Source organism: Trichoplusia ni, chromosome 6 (assembly GCF_003590095.1).
Source record: "Trichoplusia ni isolate ovarian cell line Hi5 chromosome 6, tn1, whole genome shotgun sequence".
NCBI classification, from domain to species: domain Eukaryota; kingdom Metazoa; phylum Arthropoda; class Insecta; order Lepidoptera; family Noctuidae; genus Trichoplusia; species Trichoplusia ni.
This window is the reverse complement of record NC_039483.1, coordinates 15,277,534-15,299,817: the sequence shown is the minus strand read 5'-3', so window position 1 is coordinate 15,299,817 and position 22,284 is coordinate 15,277,534. Positions and strand designations below refer to the sequence as shown.

Sequence of the window (22,284 nt, the reverse complement as noted above, 5' to 3'; positions counted from 1 at the left end):
TAAAGGCGACGGTATTTGCTTACAATCAGGCGAACCGTATGGTAGTCTGCCGTTTCACTGCAATAAAAAAAAACACACTAACCTGCATTCACCCATGTCTCATCCATGTAAAATATCTGGCGATTTTGTTGTCTATAGTCTTTAATAGATTTCAAATATTTTCGCCGCCATATTGTTATGTCATCTCTATCAATAAGTGCGTTATTTCGCTGTCGTTTTATATATTTAAAGTTTAAATGCTTTATTAGCCGCCTGAGAGTTGTTTCGCTAAAATTTGGCATATCTTCATCGTCATTGACTGCCTGAAGAATCTTGGGAATTGTTGGTAATTGGCCATTTAAAAAGAAACTGTGAATTTTTTTCCTAATTACGGATTTATCAAAATCGTCTACTTTCTGATAAAATTTAGGCCTGTCTTTAGACTTGATAGGTGATTTTATTCCCTCTTCTGATTTATATTCTTTTAATATATTATACACAGATGCTATGCCAATTCCCAAAATCGATGCTGTTTTTTTATTTATTTCGGTTTTGTAGGGATATTCATTCGATGGCCAATTTTCTTTCACGTACTTATATACGTTGATCACCATATTTTTCTCATTAACCGTAAAGCTCGTCACCTGTAAAAATCACCGGTAGTCACTTGTCACACGAAGCTCAAGCTATATCTCCAGGTATACCAATTAACCTAACCAATTACTTCACAATTTAAAACCTACTTCTAATATTAACCTTAAGTTTCCAAAGATTAGCGCGTTTGAACAAACAACTCTTTCTTTTTACTTATTATATATTTTAGATAAATTGTATTACGCACCTTTTGACGTTTTTTTCGTGGCGAATTTATTTCCTTAGATGTACTGGCTACTGGCTCCATTATACGTAATAACAAATAAAATTAACGCAACAATTAAAGTAACAACAATAAAAAAGTGATAACGAAACAATAACAAAATTAACAATAACAACCAGATCCGCGATATATGCAAAGCAATGAAACAAACTCGTACGCATTCGAAACTCGAATGATGCGTTTATTTCAAAATGGCGTCCCGATAGTTCACAATCCCTGCGACGGACGCGTTCCGGTACCAAGAAACACAAACGATAGCGCTTTGCGTCGTTAAAATATGATCCGACTAAATTAAATAGGTTGTTACTTTCATATAACCCGTCTATATTTCATGTCGATTGAATATGGTCAATTTATTATTATCTCGCAGTATAAAATGTTTACTTAGTAAAAGATGTTTGTTTACATAATTTATAGCTTCTCGTGACGGGTACTTTAGCTGCTATGATATTGCTGATATTAGTGTAGCTGCTATAACGAAGTATAGTTAGAACAGACATCGAGGCCATGCAAAAAATTAATAAGTGATCATTTTTGCAAATTTCTGTACTTTGGCCTCTTTTCTCGGAATCCTCAATTATACTATACTTATCCGTAATTACAAGTCAAACCAAGGTCATTTATCAAACATCGTATCTTTTAAAATCTTATTGTTATCATTATCATTTTTATAGTTTTATGGCGGCAGCTGAACATTTATGATGACCGATAAGAAATGATATGAACAGTTAGGTAAATGGTAAAATTTAGTGCAGTTCACCGAACGCAGCTAAAAATTGAAATTTGTATGTGTATATAGGTGCTTGTCATGGTGAAATGCAGTCTCTCGGGGGACTCGCGGCTATGAAACATAAGTTCGCAGAGGATCCAGCATCTAAGACTCAGCTCTACCCTGAACTGAACCGCGGAAGCAATTTCTTCCAGTCTATAAAAGGAGGTTTACCTCCTAAATTAACTCTTAAAAATAAAAGCAACAAGATAGCGACGACTATCTAAGATGCAATATGCTAATATTTTTGTATCTATATTAAAAATTAAAAGATTATCTCGATGTACTTAACTGATTACAGTTATCATTTTTTTTATGCGACTCTCGCCTTAAGGAATTAGGTCTGTGTCGTGGAGGCTTCACAAACATTCAAATCACTTGCATAAAGACACCCAGGGCAAGCATTCGTTCACACAAATGCTTGTCCTACGCGGGTATCGATGCCAATAAACAATAAAAGTATATTTTTTAGACAGAATGTTTTGGTGTGCATTATTTTTTCAATTACCACTTACTTACTATTAACTAATATACTACTAATGTGCTATTAGGCACAACTGTTATCTAATTAGAGTATTATTCTAATGAGTTACGAAAATTACAGGTTTAACGTGTTGTCTATTGTGTTCAGAAATACAATTAGTATCTCAGTGATAGTTAACTATGTCAGATGATAACAGAGCACATATTGACTGCTGTTGGCATTATAACTGTCAACACTTTAATGAAACTGGACGCAGCGAAACTCTAGGATCTAAAATATTAGCTCTCTCTAAAAGCAAGCAATTTTTTTTTCTTTGACATCACATTTATCGAAGTCGTATAGCTTTCCATGTGAACCTACCTCTGAATGGACGTACATTTACATAAATATTTGGATCGATGTGTCGCTGGTCCGATCCCCGCATGAGTGATCCACGAATTTTTTTACTGAATCTGAATATTTTTGTGCATAGAACTTGAATGTTACTGAAATCCTGTGACATATTTTTCTTTTTGCGGCCGTGGCCCAAAAATATTCATCAAATTTCCAAGAGCTGGCTAAAATTATAATCTACGCGTTAAACAATTGTGCCGCAGTGAACAAACGCAGTGTCATCCAGACTTGTTATTGAGTCTCATTGAGATAATTGCAATCATAACATGTGCATCTATTTATATATTAGGAAGTAACCCGATAAGCATGTAGGTTCAACATTCAGTACTACTGCTAATTGGTACGTTTTAAATGAATGGTTATGAAAATAATGAATGCTGTTGTTCTAGTTGATATATGTATTTCTCAGATGTAACCAGTCACACCTACGATTGATCTGTGTTGAGAGTTTTATTAATAGGACGCTCATATTTTCGAGATCTGAGATCTTGGAATTTCAATATTTCAAAAGCATTCTAGCCAATTTACGGTAGTTTATTCCTAAAATTAAAAGTATTTCATGAACAATTTTGAACACACTTTTTGTTATTTACAGACTCTTGACTATCCAGAATATGTCTAGTGGAGACAGACAGGCCTAATAACATTAACCAGCGTGGTTATTATGATGCCAAAGAACTGTTATAGTGAGAGCAATACGCTCTTTGTAGAGTGCCATCTCGTTTTCACAATGGCAACAGTATTTTTTTTAGAAGGATTTTAGTTTTGCCGGAAATTGTTCACTTACATTCGAGACATAGGTAAATTGCGCGGTCTGGTCAAAGTCCACGAGAACGTGTTTTTGTTCACATAGATTTGAAACCTTATGATTATATGTTATTTGAAGACATCGTATTGTGCCATAAAAGCTATTTTTAAAGTCTCGTTATATGTTCGTTAACTTACTATATTATCTACTTGTAAATAAGATAATTCTTATGCAATTGTTTAAATAATACAATATAGTATATACAATCTTATCTATGTATGAATATTAATTGTTTAGTGAGTATGTATGTGAGTAACGCATGATAGGTTTACCAATATATAAAATAAAGAGTTATTCTCGACATAAATTCTGAACCTATTTTTGGGAAAATAACACAGTTTGTAAGTAAAACACAAAACATACTGAGTGACGAAATTACCAATTAACATAAGTAAGTAGAATAACTCCAAAACAAGAGAACGATGATATTATTCGTTTTTTGCTAAAAGTAAAAGTTACAATAACGAGTCCCGCTCGGCGCACGTCAGTCCATCCACGGGCGTCGCGCAGTCAACATGATAATATACTTAGTGATACCGATAGTGCTCGTGTTGTTGTACAAATATGTTACAAGGAACCACGACTACTGGGAGAAACGAAACGTGAAATATGAAAAGCCGATCTCCATTTTCGGAACTAATTACGAAAATGTTGTAGCGAAGAAGAGCATCATAGAAATATCTATAGAAATATACAACAAGTACCCTAACGAGCCAGTCGTTGGACTATTGAGAGGAACTACTCCAGAACTGGTGGTACGAGATCTAGAAATAGTGAGGAAGATTCTCAATGTGGACTTTGCACACTTCTACCCGCGAGGAACAGGCAGAGACCCCAAACTGGAGCCATTGTTTTATAATTTATTTCACGTTGAAGGGGATTTGTGGAAATTATTACGGCAACGCCTGACTCCAACGTTCACAACTGCTAAACTGAAGAACATGTTCCCACTTGTAGTAAAATGCGCAGAAAAAGTGCAGATTGTCGGTGAAGATATAGTCAACCGCGGAGGTGAGTGTGACGTGCGCGACCTCATGGCGCGCTTTACCATGGAGTTTATTGGAGCCTGTGGCTTCGGGATAGAAATGGATACCATCAATGACGAACAATCACTATTTAAACAGTTAGGCAACAAAATATTTAGACCTTATTTCAGAAAACAGGCTATTAATGCTTTATGTGACCTATTTCCTGATTTACAAACAGTTCTTCAAAAATTACTCCGCGAATCAGACATAATAGATGCAGTTACAGAAATTCTTGAAAAAATACGCGAGCAAAGAAATTATAAACCAATTGGACGTAATGACTTTATCGATCTTCTTTTGGAACTCGAAGGCAAAGGAAAGATCATAGGAGACTCTATTGAGAAAAATAAAGCGGATGGGACACCAGAACAAGTGGAAATGGAAATGGACCTAACTTATATGGCCGCGCAAGTGTTTGTGTTTTTTGCTGCGGGTTTCGAGACCTCATCATCAGCAACCAGTTTTATGTTACACCAGCTCGCTTATCATCCAGAAGAACAAAAGAAAATACAGGAAGAAATCGACAGGGTGTTGAGTAAATACAATAACAAATTGTGTTATGATTCCATATCTGAAATGACAGCTCTGAGTAATGGCTTTAAAGAATCCTTGAGGATTTTCCCTTCGTTGGGAGCTCTTCACAGAAAATGTGCCAGGAGGTACACCATACCAGAGTTAAACTTAACACTGGATCCTGGTGTGAAGATTATAATACCACTTCAAGCCATACAAAACGATGAGAAGTATTTCGACAATCCCTCACAGTTCATGCCTGACAGATTTAATGACCCCAATGTAGGAAGACACAAGTACGCGTATATGCCGTTTGGTGAGGGACCAAGAGCATGTATAGGTGAGTAGCAATTGGTTTTTTTCTTCAGCCCACTGTGATGGTTTTTCTTGGACAAACTAAAAAAAGGTAGCTTAACAAACAAGTACAATGTCTATTCAGTTTTTGTTTCCGCGATATTTACTAATGAGCTTATTCATGCGACAATAAGAGTGGCATAGTTTGAAATTATGTAAATATTATTATTGTTCTGTGGACAGTCCTAGTTCGCGATAACGATTATGAATGGAGTTATTGACCTTTGAATTTGACCTGTTTGCGCGCGTTCGAGCTGAATTAAGCTATAAATTCGATTGTTAAAATTACTTTTTAACTTTTATTATTGTTTTAACTTATTACACCAAAAATTGATAATAATTTCGCTCTACATTTTTTTTAGTTCAGCCTCATCTCATGGTATCACTTGTGTTCTTCCTTTTGTTATAATACCACATCAGATACAATAAAGTGTATTTTATGTCCTCATCATATGTTCATGCAAAGAGCTTACATAGTTAGAAAATAAGCCAAGTGCTTCTGCAATCTACCAGCAGAATAAAAAATCTGCCTCATACATTATTGGTAGCTTATCTAATAAGACGATAAAATTCCAGGTGCTCGTCTTGGTGAAATGCAGTCACTGGCAGGGCTTGCAGCTGTATTACACAAGTTCTCAGTGGAGCCCGCGGCTAACACAAAGCGTTACCCTGAAGTGAACCACGGGAGTAACATCGTCCAGTCCATTAAAGGCGGTTTACCTCTCAAGCTGAGACTGAGAGACAAAAGCATAAGCTAAACAGCTTTTTTTTTGTTTCTCTAACTTTAGCTGACATAATTGCGAGATTTACCATCACCAAAAGTCGGCATAATGCACACAAAATAAAACGTAATGACTTGAACACGATTCCTTTGTTTTATTTTAATTTAATTTTAGTATGAACTGCAACAAAAAACAATTACATATGTGTTCAAAGTCTTTATTCCGTAAGCGTATAATTTTGTTTAATTTAGTGTAGCGTAGTTTTTGTGCCTGTAATTTAAAGAAGTATTAATAGACATAGAATAATAGTTGGATAAAATGATTAGGTACTTTTGATTACAGTGTCTGGGCAATCGTCTGTACGAATAATAGAGTTCTCTGGGTCATCACGCCAAACCCACTAAGTGCGACGTGTCTCGGTCGTTCGATCACCGAGGCCAAGCATTTTGTGGATTCTGCGAAAAAGTTTTGAGTCTGGGTATCTTCATTTGAAAGTTTGTGAAACCTTGGGGGGGTTTCACGACACAAGGAATAAATTCTATTAAGCAGGAGTTGTATTAAAATAAACCAATTGGAACCCGCAACTAAATTAAAAGTTGAGAGTTCATGGTCATCATTATTGTCGTAAGCTAGACACATAACCCTTTATGTCATGTAATTTTAACTGACAATTTGTAAATGGATGCGACGCAAGTATCCGGTATTTTTCGACCACTTAGTATTTTAGTTTCACAATTTATTTGATCAAATACTCGAAACTATTTATGAGACCACATATTCAATTTTACTTCAAGAAACAGGAACAACTATAAACAGGAAAGATAGCCAGAATTTTTTTTTGTGGACTAAAAATTAATTCAAGTACAAGTACCAATATAATGTACTAGCTGTTGCCCGCGACTTCGTCCCCGTGGGTAGAAGATATAAGTTATGATTTATACCCGCCCTGTTTTTTTCACATTTTCCATTGTGTCTTCGCTCCTATTAATCGCAGCTTGGTGGTTGAATTGAAATGAGAATTTTTCAATTTGGACCAGTAGTTCCTGAGATTAGCGCGTTCAAACAAACAAACTTTTCAGCTTTATATATTAGTATAGATATAGATTTGACAAGTAGCTATACCTATTCTTAAATTTACTCCTGAATTGTGTTACACATCGTCATAAAGACAAAAGTTGAGCTTTTCGGAGTAAAAAGGCTCTTATCCCTGCAAAAACTTTTTGTCAGGGTTCGGTTAGGAAATACAAAATTTCTGTCAATCATAGTTTTGAAACTGGAACTTCAATTAAATCAGCTGATTTTAAAAAGACATTTCATTACTGTCATTTAATCAAGTTTGCGAATAACTTTTAACTTGAACAATCAATATAAAATCGTGTATCGAAAATATATTCTAATTTTTAATAGTAAGAATATAATTGGTAGATTATACAAAGATGTCGTTCCTATATGTAAAGGTGTACTATGGACTTAGCTCGACGTTTTCCAGTAACCAACACAAACCGCAGTTCTTGACGGGGCTGAAAGGTAACTATTGTGACATCATAGTAGGAGTAAATATTTTATTATTACTCTAGCAATTTTTTTTACAATTCCTACCTAAAAAACTACATAGTGCTGCTGGGAAGTTTGCTGTGCCTTCAGCAATAGGAGCACTGAAATTGAAATCAGTTATATGGTTTAATTAGGCGTTCAAAAAGTTTAACTTATCGGGATTGCTTGATTAGTTTCGGCCCCTTGTTAAGTGTTCGTGTGTCTTTTGTAGAATTAATTCGTCGGTAACGGTCCTAGATTTTTTGTGTATATGCTTGTAAACAGGCAATAAGTAAGTGTATTAGGCCTAAATATAATTATCTTTAACCATTTTAGCCTGTACGTAGGTATATACACACTTTACTTTGAATTCGACATTGTATGCAGGTCTTGCAATTTTAATGACTAACAATTGTGTACGCGTGTATTTTCTCTTTTGCTGGTTTGTTGCTTCATTTAGAACTTATATTTAAAACCCATCTCAAGTTGTTAAAAAAATATTCTGATTGCACCAGATCGCCTTCAAAAGCTGGGATTTCGTGTAGATCTCGCCCCTGTCAAGCTTAAGAACTATTGTATGATCGAAATGTGCGGCTATGAAGTAAGTTTTTAAATATTGTTGGAAATCAAAACAGTTTTACATACAACTATTCTACCATGTATGCCAAAATCAGCTCAATAGAAAAACTGCTAATGCCAAGTCTTCGCAGCTGATGACTGCACGGATAGCCGAGTGGTTGAGGTAGTCAAGCCAAACCCACTGAGTGCGAAGTGTCATGGGGTCGATCCCCGCGTAAGATAAGCGGATCCTGAGTCTTTGTGCATGTGACTTGAATGTTTGTGAAACCCTCCGCGAAACAAGGATTTAATTCCTTAGTGCGGGAGTCGTAAAAAAAAGACTATCAAATATTCATACATACAATTCATTTTAAATTCAGGTGTTCCACTGCACGTTACAAAATCTCCACTTCAACTCGTGCTCTGATCGAGATGTCGTCTGCATGCGAGCGGTCAACGCGGTAATGGAAGCGTCAGTGAAGTTCCGAAGAGCGCGGGCTTACCTCTGGTTCTGGACGCTCATAGAGCACGAACTCTTCATAAGAAGTAAATATGGACCAAGAGACTTTTGGTTGAGGAACAAATACGAGGGACCAGAGAAGAAATGCATTGAATGTTCTACTTGCTGTGACGTATTATCGAAACGTGAAGATGAATATTGGGAATAAGGATCGTTTCTTTTCACGACTTGGAAGCTGCAGAATGTTATTGAGATATAATACAAGAGTTGCTGTCGCAATTTACCGCCCACAACTGCTAAAGACTGGCTCACATTTCCTATACTTTTTATCCGTTTGTAATGTACAAGAGAGCAGCGACTAATTGAAGTGTGCGGCTTCACCCATTTCAGACATGTGCGACGTTACGTATATTTTGGGGTTTTACGGCTTTTTGTGGTCATAGCCGATGGTCCGTGTGTGACCACCTATAGGAAGCAGTAGGATGTCCTGCGATTTCTCGGAGATAAAAGAAAAAATACTTAGCCTATATTTTTGGAAAACTCTATAACTGACTTTTCCATACCGTTCCTCCACATTACTTCTGTTAAGTTTACTATTTAAACTAAATCGTAAGATGCAATGCGGTTAGCCTTAATGTTATTCTTACAATTATTCATTATTATTGTGAAGTTAGTATTAATTAATAGTTATTATATTACTTGTTGGTATTAAGTTTATCACATGTTACTTAGTTTTTTAATGAGATATTAATATTAATTAAAATAGTTAATTTATTTTAATGAATAGTGTTTTATTGCTATTAAGATTTTGGGTGAAAGTCATGTCGAAGTCGCAATCTGAATGCTGAGTCCACGATGAGCAACACAAGAAGTTACCTATATGTATATATAGGTATATTGATACATCAGCGCCGACCGTCAGCGTGTAGTCAATATGTGCCTTAGTAGGCAAAAATATTTTTGGTGATTCATTGAATGCATGGATAGCTAAATGGTTGAAGCCATAACGTCAAACCCACAATGCGCGACGTGTCGCGGTTTCGATGCCCGCATAGGACGAAGCATTTGTGTGATCCACGAATACTTGTCCTGGATATGTTTGTGTATGTGGCCAGAATATGTGTAAAATACGAATTTCGTGTTTTTTCAAATCGGTAAAAAAATATAAGGATCTGGATACTTGATTGGACCTACTGGTAAACTGAAACATCCTCATGAAAAAGACATAGTGTATATTTAGGTACCAGTATGTGTAATCAGTAATGCAACTACAGAACCAGAGTTAGGTTACTGCTTTGTTTCTGAGAGTCAGTTTGAGAGGTAAGCCTCCCTTGATGGATTGTACGACGTTACTCCCGTGGTCCAGTTCAGGGTAGCGCTGTGTGTTAGGTGCGGGTTCCACTGAGAACTTGTGTAGTACAGCCGCAAGCCCCGCCAAAGACTGCATATTACCAAGACGAGCACCTAAAACAAAAATTTTTCTTACTGATCGTTAAATATCTGTCTACTTCCCAAAGATTATGAATGGAATTTTACCACTCACCTATACATGCTTTTGGTCCTTCACCAAACGGCATATACGCGTACTTGTGTCTTTCTACATTGGGGTCATTAAACCTGTCAGGCATGAACTGTGAGGGATTGTCGAAATACTTGTCATCAGTTTGTATGGCTTGAAGAGGAACTATAATCTTCACACCAGGATCAAGGGTTACATTCAAACCGGGTATGGTGTACTTTCTGGCACAAACTCTGTGGAGAGTCCCTAATGAAGGGAAGAGCCTCATTGCTTCTTTGAATCCATTACTCAATGCTTTCATTTCAGATATGGAATCATAACACAATTTGTTATTGTATTTATTTAACACCATGTCTATCTCTTTCTGTATTTTCTGTTGTTCTTCTGGATGATAAGCAAGTTGATGTAACGTAAAACTGGTTGTTGAAGACGAGGTTTCAAAACCTGCTGTAAAAAATAATAGCACTTGTGCCGCCATACAAGTAAGATCCATTTCCATTTCTACTTGCTCTGGTTTCCCATCCTGGTTCCTTTTCTCAATAGATTCCCCTGTCATCTTTCCTTTGCCTTCGAGTTCCAAAAGAAGATCAATAAAGTCATTACGACCGATAGGCTTAAAGTTCCTCTCTGCACGTATATTTTTTAAAAGCTCTGTTAGTGACACAATAATCTGAGAGTCTTTAAGTAGCTTTTGAACTATTGTTCTGGTGTCCGGGAATAGATCATACAGTGCAGTCAAGAGAGATTTTCTGAAATTTGGTCTAAACCATTTATTGCCTAACTCTATGAAGGAGGAGTGTTCATTGTTGATGGTATCCATTTCTATCCCGAAGCCACAGGCTCCAATAAACTCCATGGTGAAGCGCGCCATCAGGTTGCGCACGTCACACTCACCACCGCGGTTGACGACCTCTTCCCCGACTATCTGCAGTTTTTCTCCGCATTTTACCACAAGTGGAAACATATTCTTTAACTTAGCCGGCGTGAACGCTGGGTTCAGACGTTGTCGTATCAGTTTCCAGCCGTCACCTTCAATATGGAAAAGATTATAAAACTCGGGCTCTATTTTAGGATTTCTGCCAAGCCCTCGTAGATAAAAATATGCAAAGTCTACATTGATTATCCGGCGCACAATGTCCAGGTCTTGAATTATCAGTTCTGGAGTAGTTCCATCAAATAAACCGACGACAGGTTCGTCAGAATATTTTTTATAGAGTTCTGTAGTAATTTCGGAGAAGCTCTTCCTTCCGATTTTGTTTATGAACGATGTCCCAAATATAGGGATCGGTTTTTCATGTTTTATGTTACGTTTGCGCCAGTAGTCGTGATTTTTGGTAGAATAGCGGTATGATAAGGCGAGCACTGCTAGTGCAAGCAGAAGTAGCATCATATTACTATCGCTGTTCCTCACAACGCCTCTCGAACTGAAGTTTATGTTAAGCTATTTCTTATATTATAAGGTGCCATTAATTGCTGTTAATCAGCATTAATGAATAATGAATGTAATAAAATTACTAATGTGGGTTATCTACAGCAGTAAAATAGGATAAAAGAAAAGAATGACTTAAATGTCAGTTTAGGATAATAAATTATTTTTATCGACCATCGTTGACATCTAAATAATCATTACTTTTATAGCTTCATGTATTTTGACTTTCAATGAAGTGAACATGAGAATACAATAGAATATTCTTTACTTATACTACATGGATAGAGGATTAGACAAACATTAGCAGTACCTACATGCTAGCTGAAATGGCAGTGGCCTGGCGACAAAGAACCTATGGCCATTAGAGCAGACGAGTAATAGGGCAAAGACCACAAATCAGCAAAAGACCGAAGGACCCGAAAGGACAATTCAAACGAATCTTAACCTCTATCTATGGCCAGCTCCAGCTCCATCACCAAATCAGCTGTTATCTCTTAATATTACATTGTCACACAAAATACATAAGCTGTCAAAATGTTTGTGCAATCGGAAACCGGGAAGTGGATTAAATTCTACTTGAAAGATTTGATAACATACCGACAGATAGACAACGGGACAGGTGAAACTAGTGTTAAGTCCAAAGTACAATAACAACCGGTCGGAGAGGCGGCCGGCTGGAGCATTGACACACATTGGTACTAATATCGCCGCAAATATGGCGTAGAAAGGCAACTGGACTTTGCACTTTAGATAAAGTTAAAAATAGACAAGTTTATTAGTCTCGGTCGAGATTGACAACAATGTTTTCATAACATATGGGATATTTAATTTCTGATTAAATTATAGAGAACCGAATTGCAACAATATTGCTTTAAACTTTTTGTTGTTCCGTTATGGTTTAGATTATTTCTGTTACCTCTCAATCGTAAACAAAAACGTCAAGGGGTTGAGAACCAACGCTTAGCTACCCTCAACTGTCGGCGTAAGCTTAAGGTACAAACTTCAATGCCGATATTTGAACCTGTTGCTTCTGGAATAATAGTTTTTGTCTACGTACTTCTACAAGCCGTATTTAATACTGGAAACGTGGATTTATTATATACCATTAAAGGTGGTAGCCCAGAGGGCATCATCATAAGCTCCGTCTCTTAAAATAATAGAATTCAATAGGTATGTGGCAGGGTAACAGCCCAACACGGCATAAAACTGGATGGAGACCAGCTGCGCCTTTTTTCAACAACAAGCCTCTAGTCAAGGTACATTTTTACAATCGTTAACGTCAATAGAAAATATGTAGTAATATAGAGATAACAACTAGTTTTTTACTTAATTAGACACTTTTTTAGGGGGGTTACACTTATATTACTTTCAGAGGTGTTGCGAATCCGACTCGCACTTGACATGTTTTTATAGTTATACGGATTTAATTCTTTTCTAAAACAATGCGAACATAAATAAACTTAAATAATGTGTTTTTTATTGAGTCCACGTGTAAAAGTTGAAGGTACTTGAAGGTAGTATTATCAACCTAAATGAAGAAAAAGGCAATAATAGTAACGCAACAGTTTAGTCAGGCGTATTTATAGTAGACTAGTTTCGGACCCAACCGGAGTCCGCAATCATGAGCTGACACGGCGGGGTCGCGAGTTTGAAGTCTGAAACTAGTCGGACAATCGGCATCTTTTAAATACAATATTTTCTAACGAAAGTAACTGTAGGTAGGAAGGTAGGTGATATATGTTTTTTAGCCACGGGCCTATTCGAATAAATTAAAAAGGAAAATAAAAATAAAAGCGTAATTAGTTTTTATGTTTTCTAAGATGCACGAATGATCATTACGTTTTGAGTCAATATAATCGTATTTTTATTAGATCTCAAATTAACAAAATGCTTACTCTTATGATTGAATTGCAGTTGAAAAACTTTTTATGGTTTTCATATACTTATTTTTTTTTTGTATAAGGTGAAGAAAAATCAAATTTTTGAAGATAAAAAGCAAGGCCAAATAGAGCAAAATATTTCCTTCCAAATTGATGGCGAACAAAAAAAAACTCAAGAACTAATTGAGACAGCATTATTCTTAAATAAAAAAGCATAATATATTATGCATAGTACTGCAAAGCATAACAAATTACAATTTTATTCGTAAAACACGAATATTCGAACACAACAACAAATTTTCAACTTTGTTCGTCAACATTTAAAGATTAAATTGCAATGTCGGGTGTTTTACAAGAGATGTATGAACTACAGTTGTGGATAGTCTAGTAGTGAGTAATATAAATGAGTGTGTTCATAGCGCGGCACATTCGTTTTATCATTGCGGTGCAGTGTAGTGTGTTGCCAAGACAAATGTCTCTGCATTGCTGCCTACATAACTACAATAATCACATTCAAGATGAAAACAATCATTACAAATATAATTCGCAGCGGTAGGTACAATTGTTACACGGTTAGACGGAATAATTGTTGGTTTCATGTTCCGTATGAATAAATAAATGAAACGGGTATTGGCTAGTATAATGGATACTTTTTGCTTTCTAATTTTTTATATACTCGGTGATTTTTTACTCGTCTTACAAAAGCAGCCCCAGTTCATGTATCCGACGTAAAATACCCCTAGGCGCGATTATTAATTTTTTATAATATTGAATAAAACTGCATTTTTTTTTTTTCAAATCTCATAAATACCTATTTTTTTATCATGAACGTGTTCTAGTCATTGGATGCATGAACTGGGCTGCTTTTGTAAGACGACTAAAAAATCACGGTGTATAATATGATGACTTTTTGTAGTGAGTTAACTTTTTTTTTAACCTATTGTCATTTTATGTAAATGTTGGTTAACCTATTATTGGCGACTTTGTAAGGCCATGTTTCTATGCTTACCAACAAGGTAACACAGAAATGTAATTAAGTACCTAGTAAAAATAAACTTTTTATGAAAATTCTTCGTAGTTAATTTTTAATAAAAATAGAGTCTGCTGAGTCCAGAGACATTAAAGTAATAAAATAAAAAGTGTATAATCGATCTTACAGTGCTATAAATAAAAAGCTGCTTCAAAAAAAATGCTTTGAAAAATAAACGCATTTAAATGCTTAACCAAGCGCCTAGCGTTATAATCGCTGCAAATATTCTCGATTTAGGCATTCAACTATTACTTTCTTATAATTTACATTTGGAAAATAAAGACTTAATAATTGCTAATAGAAGTAACTAGTCAGCAATGTTAATATTAAAGTTTTGAGATCAAAATAGAGAGTGATTCAAGATGAAGGGTTTTACCCATGCATGCGATTATACAAGGGTAATAAGCGGTAGAGTCAGTATAGGTAAGTTACAATAGTTCTTTTTTTAATAATGGTTATGTGCTTGCGCGTTAGCGGTAGGTCTGAACGATGTCTAGAAGAAGTCCACAATGTACATCAGCTTTTGCACCCGTGCGAAGCCGGGATAAACCGCTAGTATACTATAAAACATAACTTACTCAATCACTTAAGTGAAACGCTGCACGATGCCACGTGTATTGTAATCCACTATGTCTCTTCCAGAACTCTAATATTCCTGATTGAGTAGCCCATAATATAGGCGCTATAACACTAATGTCTGATTCATACAAAATCGTTTTATTTTTTCTTGGTAGAATCCTAAAAACGTAATGTGTGCAAATTGGCACGCACCGACGCTATTTCTATTAATTTTATCTAGATTTTATTTTCAGCTGAGTGCATTTATATTCTATGCCTATTAATATTCCTGAATATTCGGGCAGCGGATTGAAGAAACATATGTTTTTAGTAGGAGATGCGTAATTTGATGTTTTGATAGTTTCAGGCGCACGGGTAGAATGGTGACAGTGTTTTAGCGTCTCGAGGTTTATGCAACAGTCAGTTGTTTAAAGGCTATGCTAGGTTTTATAAATAAACAAATGCTTAGGATGCTAAGATTTGAAGAACTATTATAATAGAATTTCTTTATTTGCCTGACCAGAATAGATCTCTATTATTGAAACGATCATTTTGGTTCTTTAAACAACCCCTTGGCACGCTGCACCTAGAGTTATTATTGTAACGTTTTAAAAGTGCTTAAAAGACGGCCTGATTGATATAAAACCTATTTGATTTTGCCGACGTGTATTTATTAACCGCGACAACTGGTCATCGCTCAATTCTATATAACCATGCTAATAATTCTTCTAGAGCTATAGAAAACTATTTGACACGAACCTTTTACGTTAGACGTTAATTTTCGAGTACATAGGTTATGACGTGGCCATTTTTAGTTAAACGTTTTTTTTTTCTGAATCTGTTCAGAAGTTCTTGAGATTACCCCCAAAACGTCACTTAATCACAAAAAAATCTCTTTGTTATTGTACGGATGACAGTCAAAAAGTGGGCTATCATCTTCATCATCATTCAACACTAAATCTATGCCCAGCCTAATCTAACACAAATTGTCGCTTTTATGTAAACAGATTAATTTATTGCGGCTGCATTTTGATCGGCGCCTCTTTTCTCCGAAACAACGATCTTACTTTATTGCATTACATTTTCACAACTATGTATTACATGTGTCTTAATGACAATTATATTGTGTTATTCACGAGTCTTGTCACGCGGATTCCGCGGATTCGGAAATCAAGTGTCGTCTGCAATCATTTGCTTTAAAATATCAATGTGATTTAAGCTTTTAATGAAAATAAACGCATTCCCGTGCATTTGGCAATCACAGACATGGGACTGCACATCATAACCACAAAAATTCTTATCTAAACAATCTCGTCATGACTTCTATCGCACGGTAAACCAAATAACTGCTTAAATTTGAACCAGTTTTTTTTATTAATATTTTCTTTAATAACCAGTATTACTCGATAAAGTTAAAGCCGAAATATTGCATATTGATCAACTAGTCTTACTTTTCACCATACATTAACATACATTTCTAACCTGTTATTTAGAAATCTGATGCACTTAGTAACTTATGACAATAAGTATTTGAAACTAAGAAGTCCATTGTGCATTTCAGGCTTTTCTGGTTCGAGCTGTTTGTGACTAAGTGCTGAAATATAATCACTTGTTTTGTCTTCATCATGAAAAGGGTATTTTGTATTTGAATAACTATGTGTGTCACAAACAAGAATCTAACTTAACAAGAGTTTGGGGTCAGTAGCGCAAGGTTCTCAAGGTATAAATAACTAAGACGTACTAAATAACATTTTTGCAATCTATTTATAATAAAAAAAGATATATCAATAATAATTGTGTCCAAAACAAATACTACAATTCTGGCAGCAAGCTGAGGAAAACCTTTGATAACACCAAGAACTGAAACTGGAAGGTCGTAAGGTGAAACGAAAAAGAAACGTCCTCCAGACTCGATCAAAACATTGGGTCTCACAAGAATAAACTCTGTCACAAAAAAAGCACAGAAAGCCCTTTATTCAAACCAAAAACAGCAGTGCGAGCATTGTAAACAAAAATAAGCGTCACCGTAGTACTAAAATAAACTGTGGAATGCCGGATATTGCAATCCCGGCTCGTCATGGGCTTAGGATCGCGCTCAGGTGCCTACGACTCAGTGCGCCGGAGCCACACGAGCAGCGCGCACGCACGCCGCCCCGCAGAACACACGCACATCGATATTAAACACGATAATATTATAGCGAAACATTTAAAAACAAATGAAAACACAGAGACTTGCACGAAGTTACTGAAGATTTTAATGCAGTAGATCCTAAAGAGGATAATCTGCTAAACAGTGAAAATAAGGACGGTTTTCTTGGAAATTTACTTGAATTTGAAAAGATCCAACAAGCGAAGGATCAATCTGAAAGATAACTTTTCAGTGAGTTTGTAAACGCGTGTAATAATTTCGTTAATAGTGACAGTGGAAAGTGAAGTGACAGACAATTTAGAAATTGCGTTGTTTGATATTCAGTGATACATAATGAAAGTCCTGACAGTAGAAGACAAAGTCGCAAGTGTTGGGAACGAGAATGAGCCGACCGTCGTGGTTGACACGCAGAAGTTGACCAAGGAGGAATTAAACAAGTAATTAATATTTTCTTGATAGATTCACAGAATGATTAGGTATACTCTGAAATTAATAGTTCACTTAAAGGAACCTTTGGGTATTGCAAATATTTAAAGGTGTTTACTACTGATGTTGGACATACTTTTTATTTGTTATTAATTGTTTTTTTTTGTCATAAAAGATTACTTAGCACATAGTAAGTTCTACAAAAGATTTATGGAGATTTCATAACTAAATTTGTTCTTTTACTAAGAGCCTTTTTTAGCTGGAGACATAATTCCTAATTTTATATCATGTTATCAAACAAAATATATTTCTTAAAAAGAAACTCCATACAATCAAAAAACAATACCAGGAATGTAAATGTAGCCGATGCCTTACACCAAGAAATACCCAATAATAATTGATTAGATATAAAAGGTCAAACAAAACATAAGTCCAAATCGAAAAGAACTTGAGAGTTCACAAAAGTGTAACATAGCATTAGCAAGTTCGCTAGGTCAGATGGATTGGCAACGAGCCAGAATGACACAACCGCGTGGTATGCGGTGTTTACGTGCCGGAGTCTGTGTTGTCGTGATTCGGGTCAGGATTGCTGTAATCGTGTTTTGTTCTTCAATCATCTGTTTATCTGAATCAAGGAAAACTTTCAATAGGGCTAAAAACAAATCTTCTCTGAAAAAATTACCAGTCCTCAAATTTTCGAGTCCAGCGTCCAAAATTTTTCTCATTGCCATATCTCAAATATCGTAAATTGTTGCAGGGGTTGTCCTCTTGGTGTCTCTCGTGTCACCTCATCTCTGTACGTGTGCGGCGCCCATGCTTTGCCGGGAGCTGTGAGGGTGCTGCACCCTGGCCTCATCGTCAGCGCGGCCCCTGAACTGCCGCCACCACCAGAAGACTATGTCCCGAGGCAGTTCGTTCCTCTGCTAGACACACCCAATTCCGATATGCATCCATACATGGAAAGTGTTGCAGACCTGATTAATGAGGTAAGATTAAATCGACATTGAAATTTATTGCATAAGCCGATCAATTAGTTTCATTACTAGTTCATAGTTGCCCCATATTTACTTGATCAGTCCAGAAACCCAGTCATGTTTGATTATAATGTAAATACTAACATTTCCAATAAAATCTGTGTTTGATTATATCAAGTTGGAATTAGGTCAGTTATTAAATGAAGTTTATTTACATCAGGTTATTTGCAATGGAGAAGTGGTGTTAGTTCACTGCGTGGCTGGCATATCCAGATCGGTCACCCTCTGTTTGGCGTACCTCGTCAAATGGCAGAAGATGACCTTGAGGGACGCCTATTACCACATGAAGCAAAGACGGTGAGAAAAACTTTCATTATTACATAATTTGTAAATTGTCATGAAACGACTGCGCCTGTGAATTATGACTTAAACTACGCGATTAAATTGTTATAGTGGAAGCAATTTCGCGGGCAATTTGAATCATTTAATAGTTTCCGTTCAACATAAAATTTTAACGTTTGGAATCATAAATCGATTTTTTTACCTCTCCTCTATTCTGAATACTATCTTATTTATTTCTTGATTGTTGTAGACCGCAAATCCGACCGAACACCGGTTTCTTCAAGCAGCTGATCAAATTCGAAGAGAGACTTTTCGGAGAGCCTTCCGTCAAGATGGTGTACTGTGAAGCTATCGACAAGGAGATCCCAGATGTATACGAGGCTGACTACATCGGCATGACCTGGTTCAGGCAGAGATACGGACCCATTGAGAAATGTTAGAGTATCGTAAGAAATGTTAGGACATAGGAAAGGATAACTGTGATTACTTTGAGCGAAGAGGAAAGAAAGGTTGGCAGTGGAAGGCGAAGAATGACAATAAATATAAGACTGACCGAATGAATGTATTGGATAAGGATGCAAGTGAATCAGATGATGTCGCTGTGTGTTGAGTTTCTACAGGATTAGGAAGAGTAAAATCAGAAAAGCAATAAAAATAATTTGTTCTGTAGATGTAACTGAGAAATGCTCGTGTGTTTGCACTTTTATATCTCGCAACTTATTGGTTGATAAAAATAATGTAAGAGTAACATTTACGTATTAATGATACTTTATTTAAGCAATGTGATAAATAAGTTATTGTAAACAATTAACATAAGGTATCGCTTACCAATAAATTTGTATAATTTATTATGGGACCAAAATAAATAAGTGTTTATTTATGTCTTGTCTTTTACTTCAATTTTACGTGCAATGTCATCTTCAGATCCACTAGCATCTTAAGGGTAGGTGCTATAATTCGAAACAGTTTTACTTCAAGGTCAAATACTAAAATAGCTTTGACCTTATGGCATCAGTTGCTTAAGTATTGCGTAAAAAATTGAACAGATGTCCTAATTGCAGTAATGGAGTAATGAGTAATTCATTGAGTGTTGTTGGCCTCGTGGCATTGAGCGGGAGCACGGAAATATCCCGGCGAGCGCGATCATCGGCATACAAAATAGCTTCAGTAGATTCACTTCACACAATGAGAGTACTTATCTCACCTGGCACACATTTACAATCGTAGAACGTTTCTGTGGTAGCTACTTGTTCTATTTTATCATCAGTAACGTCTTTGTTCTTCTGCCAGTTACCTATATTATATACTCATTATTTAATATTTTCTACCTTCTCATTTACACCGACTGCATGAACAATGTCTGCCAGTTTCCGCGTGCTTATGTAATGTTCAGTGGTCGTTATCTCCTCTATCTTATTAGCTCCTGGTATGTGCTCTAAAGATTTTTTTAAGAACTTTTATTACCAGTTCAATGTTAGAATCTCAGCTATAAATATGGTGGCACAGATCTTTTGAAATATGATATTTGAACACGCATGTTTAACATCGTATAGATTTTTCAATTCGCAATTTCTGATGCGAAAATTTGTGTTTAGGACTCTAAAAAGTTAGGATTTATTGGAAGATAGAAATAATTAAGTACACAGTAACTATACAATATCAAATCGAGTTCAGTAACGACATTAAGATATTATCTAATCATTTTAGCCGAAATAATAATTTTGTTGTAGGTATACTCGAGCATCAATATGGAAATACATCTATCTCTTTAGATGATGAGAGGTATCAAAACAAGATTTATACGAAAACAGTTTAATGAATCTCCAGACATGAAATATTTGTACAAGACAGTTACCTCCCAAGTTGTCACGGAAATTCTCAGACGATTATACAATAATCACATTTTCTATAAAAACATTTCTCGAAACTAGTCTAATAAGATTATTTTCTGGAGATATTTTGTCAGATGTCCTATCTGTTATCTTCAACATCGAGAACCATTATAAAATAATATCTCTTGAAATAAAATGAAATGTATTTTTACGTAGCTTGCAAATATATTTTTCAAGGCAGAGCCCATCGTGTCAATTGCCTTTCCAAGATCTCTTTTTAAAATACTTGGGTTTGGATCGAAGCCAACGTACATTACGCTGTCATGTTTTTGACGAATTGCCGGTGTTATTCAATGACAATACAATTGTTCTAAAATATAGGGGAGTAAGGTAGAAATTTGAGTAAACTTTTTTAGCGACTGGAAGAAAACATTTCGAGGAAAATTTTGGCATCTTTAGTTCCAAGTTCAATGTTACCGGTAACTCACGTGAATGTAATTAGAATGATTTTTGGATGTCCACGATGTTTTTCATTAACGATACTAATGAGAAAGATAAAATAAAGATTGATGTTTAGAGTTAAAACAAAATGTGGAGAGACAGATGAGCGTAATTAGTAGACAGATAATTTTCAGTAATGTGATGATAGAATTTGAGATTGACGAGATTACAGATATTAAAAAAAAAATGTATATTAGGAGATCTTTTAGCCAATGGAAGTCTCAAAAGAGGCAGGCTACCCGAGCAACTATCCTTGGAATATTTACATGCATGAATTGGACCCAACCTTTTCATTCAAGGCCAACAATGCTGTTCCATACAATAGGTGTCCTTTCTGGGAGTATATAAAATATTTCATCTGAAAATACCGATACACTCTATTGACAGTATTGTGAAGCTGAGTACAATGAAAACCATTCTATGAACTCCAAGTGGTCGTTTCTAGTTGTGAAATTCACACCTTTCTTATTCATTCTGTGAAGTCTTGATTTTTTTCTAGTCCTTTAGATGTTAACTTCCAAAAGGTTCAGTTCATGACTATAAATAAAATGTTTATTATTACTTCATTTGGTACAAAATTTTACAATAATTTGCTTCCTTTTTAATATGGTTATTAAAAGTCAAATCTAGAAAGCAAATATTTATTTTCGATTTCAGAAACTACGCATTAAAATATTCCCCAGCAGCTTTCGTGCATAATAAATTAACAGTCCACTTAAATTAGCATAAACCCTTTCTGACATCAATTTGCAAAGTGCTGACAGAAAGAGGTTATATCCAAGTATAGACTACACATCAGGCGCAAGCAGGTCTTGAATTAACCAAAAACACTTTGACCTAATAACTTTAGCACGATATGAGTCTGGCAGCAAGAGCTGGCAGTATTGCCGAACCCAGCGACCATCGGGCACAATTGTAACAAAAACGCGAACCGAAGCCAATGTCAAAGTGAATGGTTAAACCCAATTTTAATTCAATGGGAACAAAATGAGGCGCAGTTTCTTTGATTTTTTATTAGCCCTAGTTCTTGGTTGGCGCTGTCACCTGACTTAATATATTGGCTATAAACAATATTGTAGCGTATTTTTAAAGTGTTCTGTTTGTCTAGGTGAAAAGTAATAAACCTGGTGGCCTTCCTATAATTTCGCGATACATAAATTTAAAAA

The 22,284-nt window shown here is 35.7% G+C and overlaps 4 protein-coding genes across 4 annotated transcripts; 3 read left to right on the top strand and 1 right to left on the bottom strand.

Annotated features, from left to right (window-relative positions):
• Window positions 1-3,707: 3,707 nt before the first annotated feature.
• LOC113495227 (cytochrome P450 6B5-like) lies at window positions 3,708-6,071 on the top strand. The gene is made up of 2 exons (XM_026873850.1): window positions 3,708-5,191; window positions 5,782-6,071. The coding sequence occupies exons 1-2, from the start codon at window positions 3,826-3,828 to the stop codon at window positions 5,961-5,963; spliced, it is 1,548 nt and encodes a 515-aa protein (XP_026729651.1). The 5' UTR covers window positions 3,708-3,825; the 3' UTR covers window positions 5,964-6,071.
• A 918-nt stretch (window positions 6,072-6,989) lies between these two features.
• On the top strand, window positions 6,990-8,690 carry LOC113495228. Its single transcript, XM_026873851.1, has 3 exons — window positions 6,990-7,454; window positions 7,976-8,061; window positions 8,399-8,690. The coding sequence occupies exons 1-3, from the start codon at window positions 7,364-7,366 to the stop codon at window positions 8,684-8,686; spliced, it is 465 nt and encodes a 154-aa protein (XP_026729652.1). The 5' UTR covers window positions 6,990-7,363; the 3' UTR covers window positions 8,687-8,690.
• An 889-nt stretch (window positions 8,691-9,579) lies between these two features.
• Window positions 9,580-11,950, bottom strand: LOC113495405 (cytochrome P450 6B5-like). Its single transcript, XM_026874111.1, has 2 exons — window positions 10,022-11,950; window positions 9,580-9,942 (listed from the first exon to the last, which is right to left on the bottom strand). Exons 1-2 carry the CDS (start codon window positions 11,385-11,387, stop codon window positions 9,761-9,763), a joined length of 1,548 nt encoding a protein of 515 aa, XP_026729912.1. The 5' UTR covers window positions 11,388-11,950; the 3' UTR covers window positions 9,580-9,760.
• Window positions 11,951-16,951: 5,001 nt separating this feature from the next.
• On the top strand, window positions 16,952-19,665 carry LOC113495226 (dual specificity protein phosphatase 14-like). The gene is made up of 4 exons (XM_026873849.1): window positions 16,952-17,480; window positions 18,227-18,455; window positions 18,664-18,800; window positions 19,036-19,665. Exons 1-4 carry the CDS (start codon window positions 17,377-17,379, stop codon window positions 19,223-19,225), a joined length of 660 nt encoding a protein of 219 aa, XP_026729650.1. The 5' UTR covers window positions 16,952-17,376; the 3' UTR covers window positions 19,226-19,665.
• Window positions 19,666-22,284: the final 2,619 nt, after the last annotated feature.

Excerpts from the sequence above, each read along its gene's own strand:
- LOC113495227 (XM_026873850.1), top strand. The coding sequence starts at position 3,826 with ATGATAATATACTTAGTGATACCGATAGTGCTCGTGTTGTTGTACAAA. Across the intron at positions 5,192-5,781 it reads GGGACCAAGAGCATGTATAG|GTGCTCGTCTTGGTGAAATG; the intron begins GTGAGTAGCAAT and ends ATAAAATTCCAG.
- LOC113495228 (XM_026873851.1), top strand. The coding sequence starts at position 7,364 with ATGTCGTTCCTATATGTAAAGGTGTACTATGGACTTAGCTCGACGTTT. Across the intron at positions 7,455-7,975 it reads GTTCTTGACGGGGCTGAAAG|ATCGCCTTCAAAAGCTGGGA; the intron begins GTAACTATTGTG and ends TGATTGCACCAG. Across the intron at positions 8,062-8,398 it reads TCGAAATGTGCGGCTATGAA|GTGTTCCACTGCACGTTACA; the intron begins GTAAGTTTTTAA and ends TTTTAAATTCAG.
- LOC113495405 (XM_026874111.1), bottom strand. The coding sequence starts at position 11,387 with ATGATGCTACTTCTGCTTGCACTAGCAGTGCTCGCCTTATCATACCGC. Across the intron at positions 9,943-10,021 it reads AGGACCAAAAGCATGTATAG|GTGCTCGTCTTGGTAATATG; the intron begins GTGAGTGGTAAA and ends TTTTTGTTTTAG.
- LOC113495226 (XM_026873849.1), top strand. The coding sequence starts at position 17,377 with ATGAAAGTCCTGACAGTAGAAGACAAAGTCGCAAGTGTTGGGAACGAG. Across the intron at positions 18,456-18,663 it reads TTGCAGACCTGATTAATGAG|GTTATTTGCAATGGAGAAGT; the intron begins GTAAGATTAAAT and ends TATTTACATCAG. Across the intron at positions 18,801-19,035 it reads TACCACATGAAGCAAAGACG|ACCGCAAATCCGACCGAACA; the intron begins GTGAGAAAAACT and ends TGATTGTTGTAG.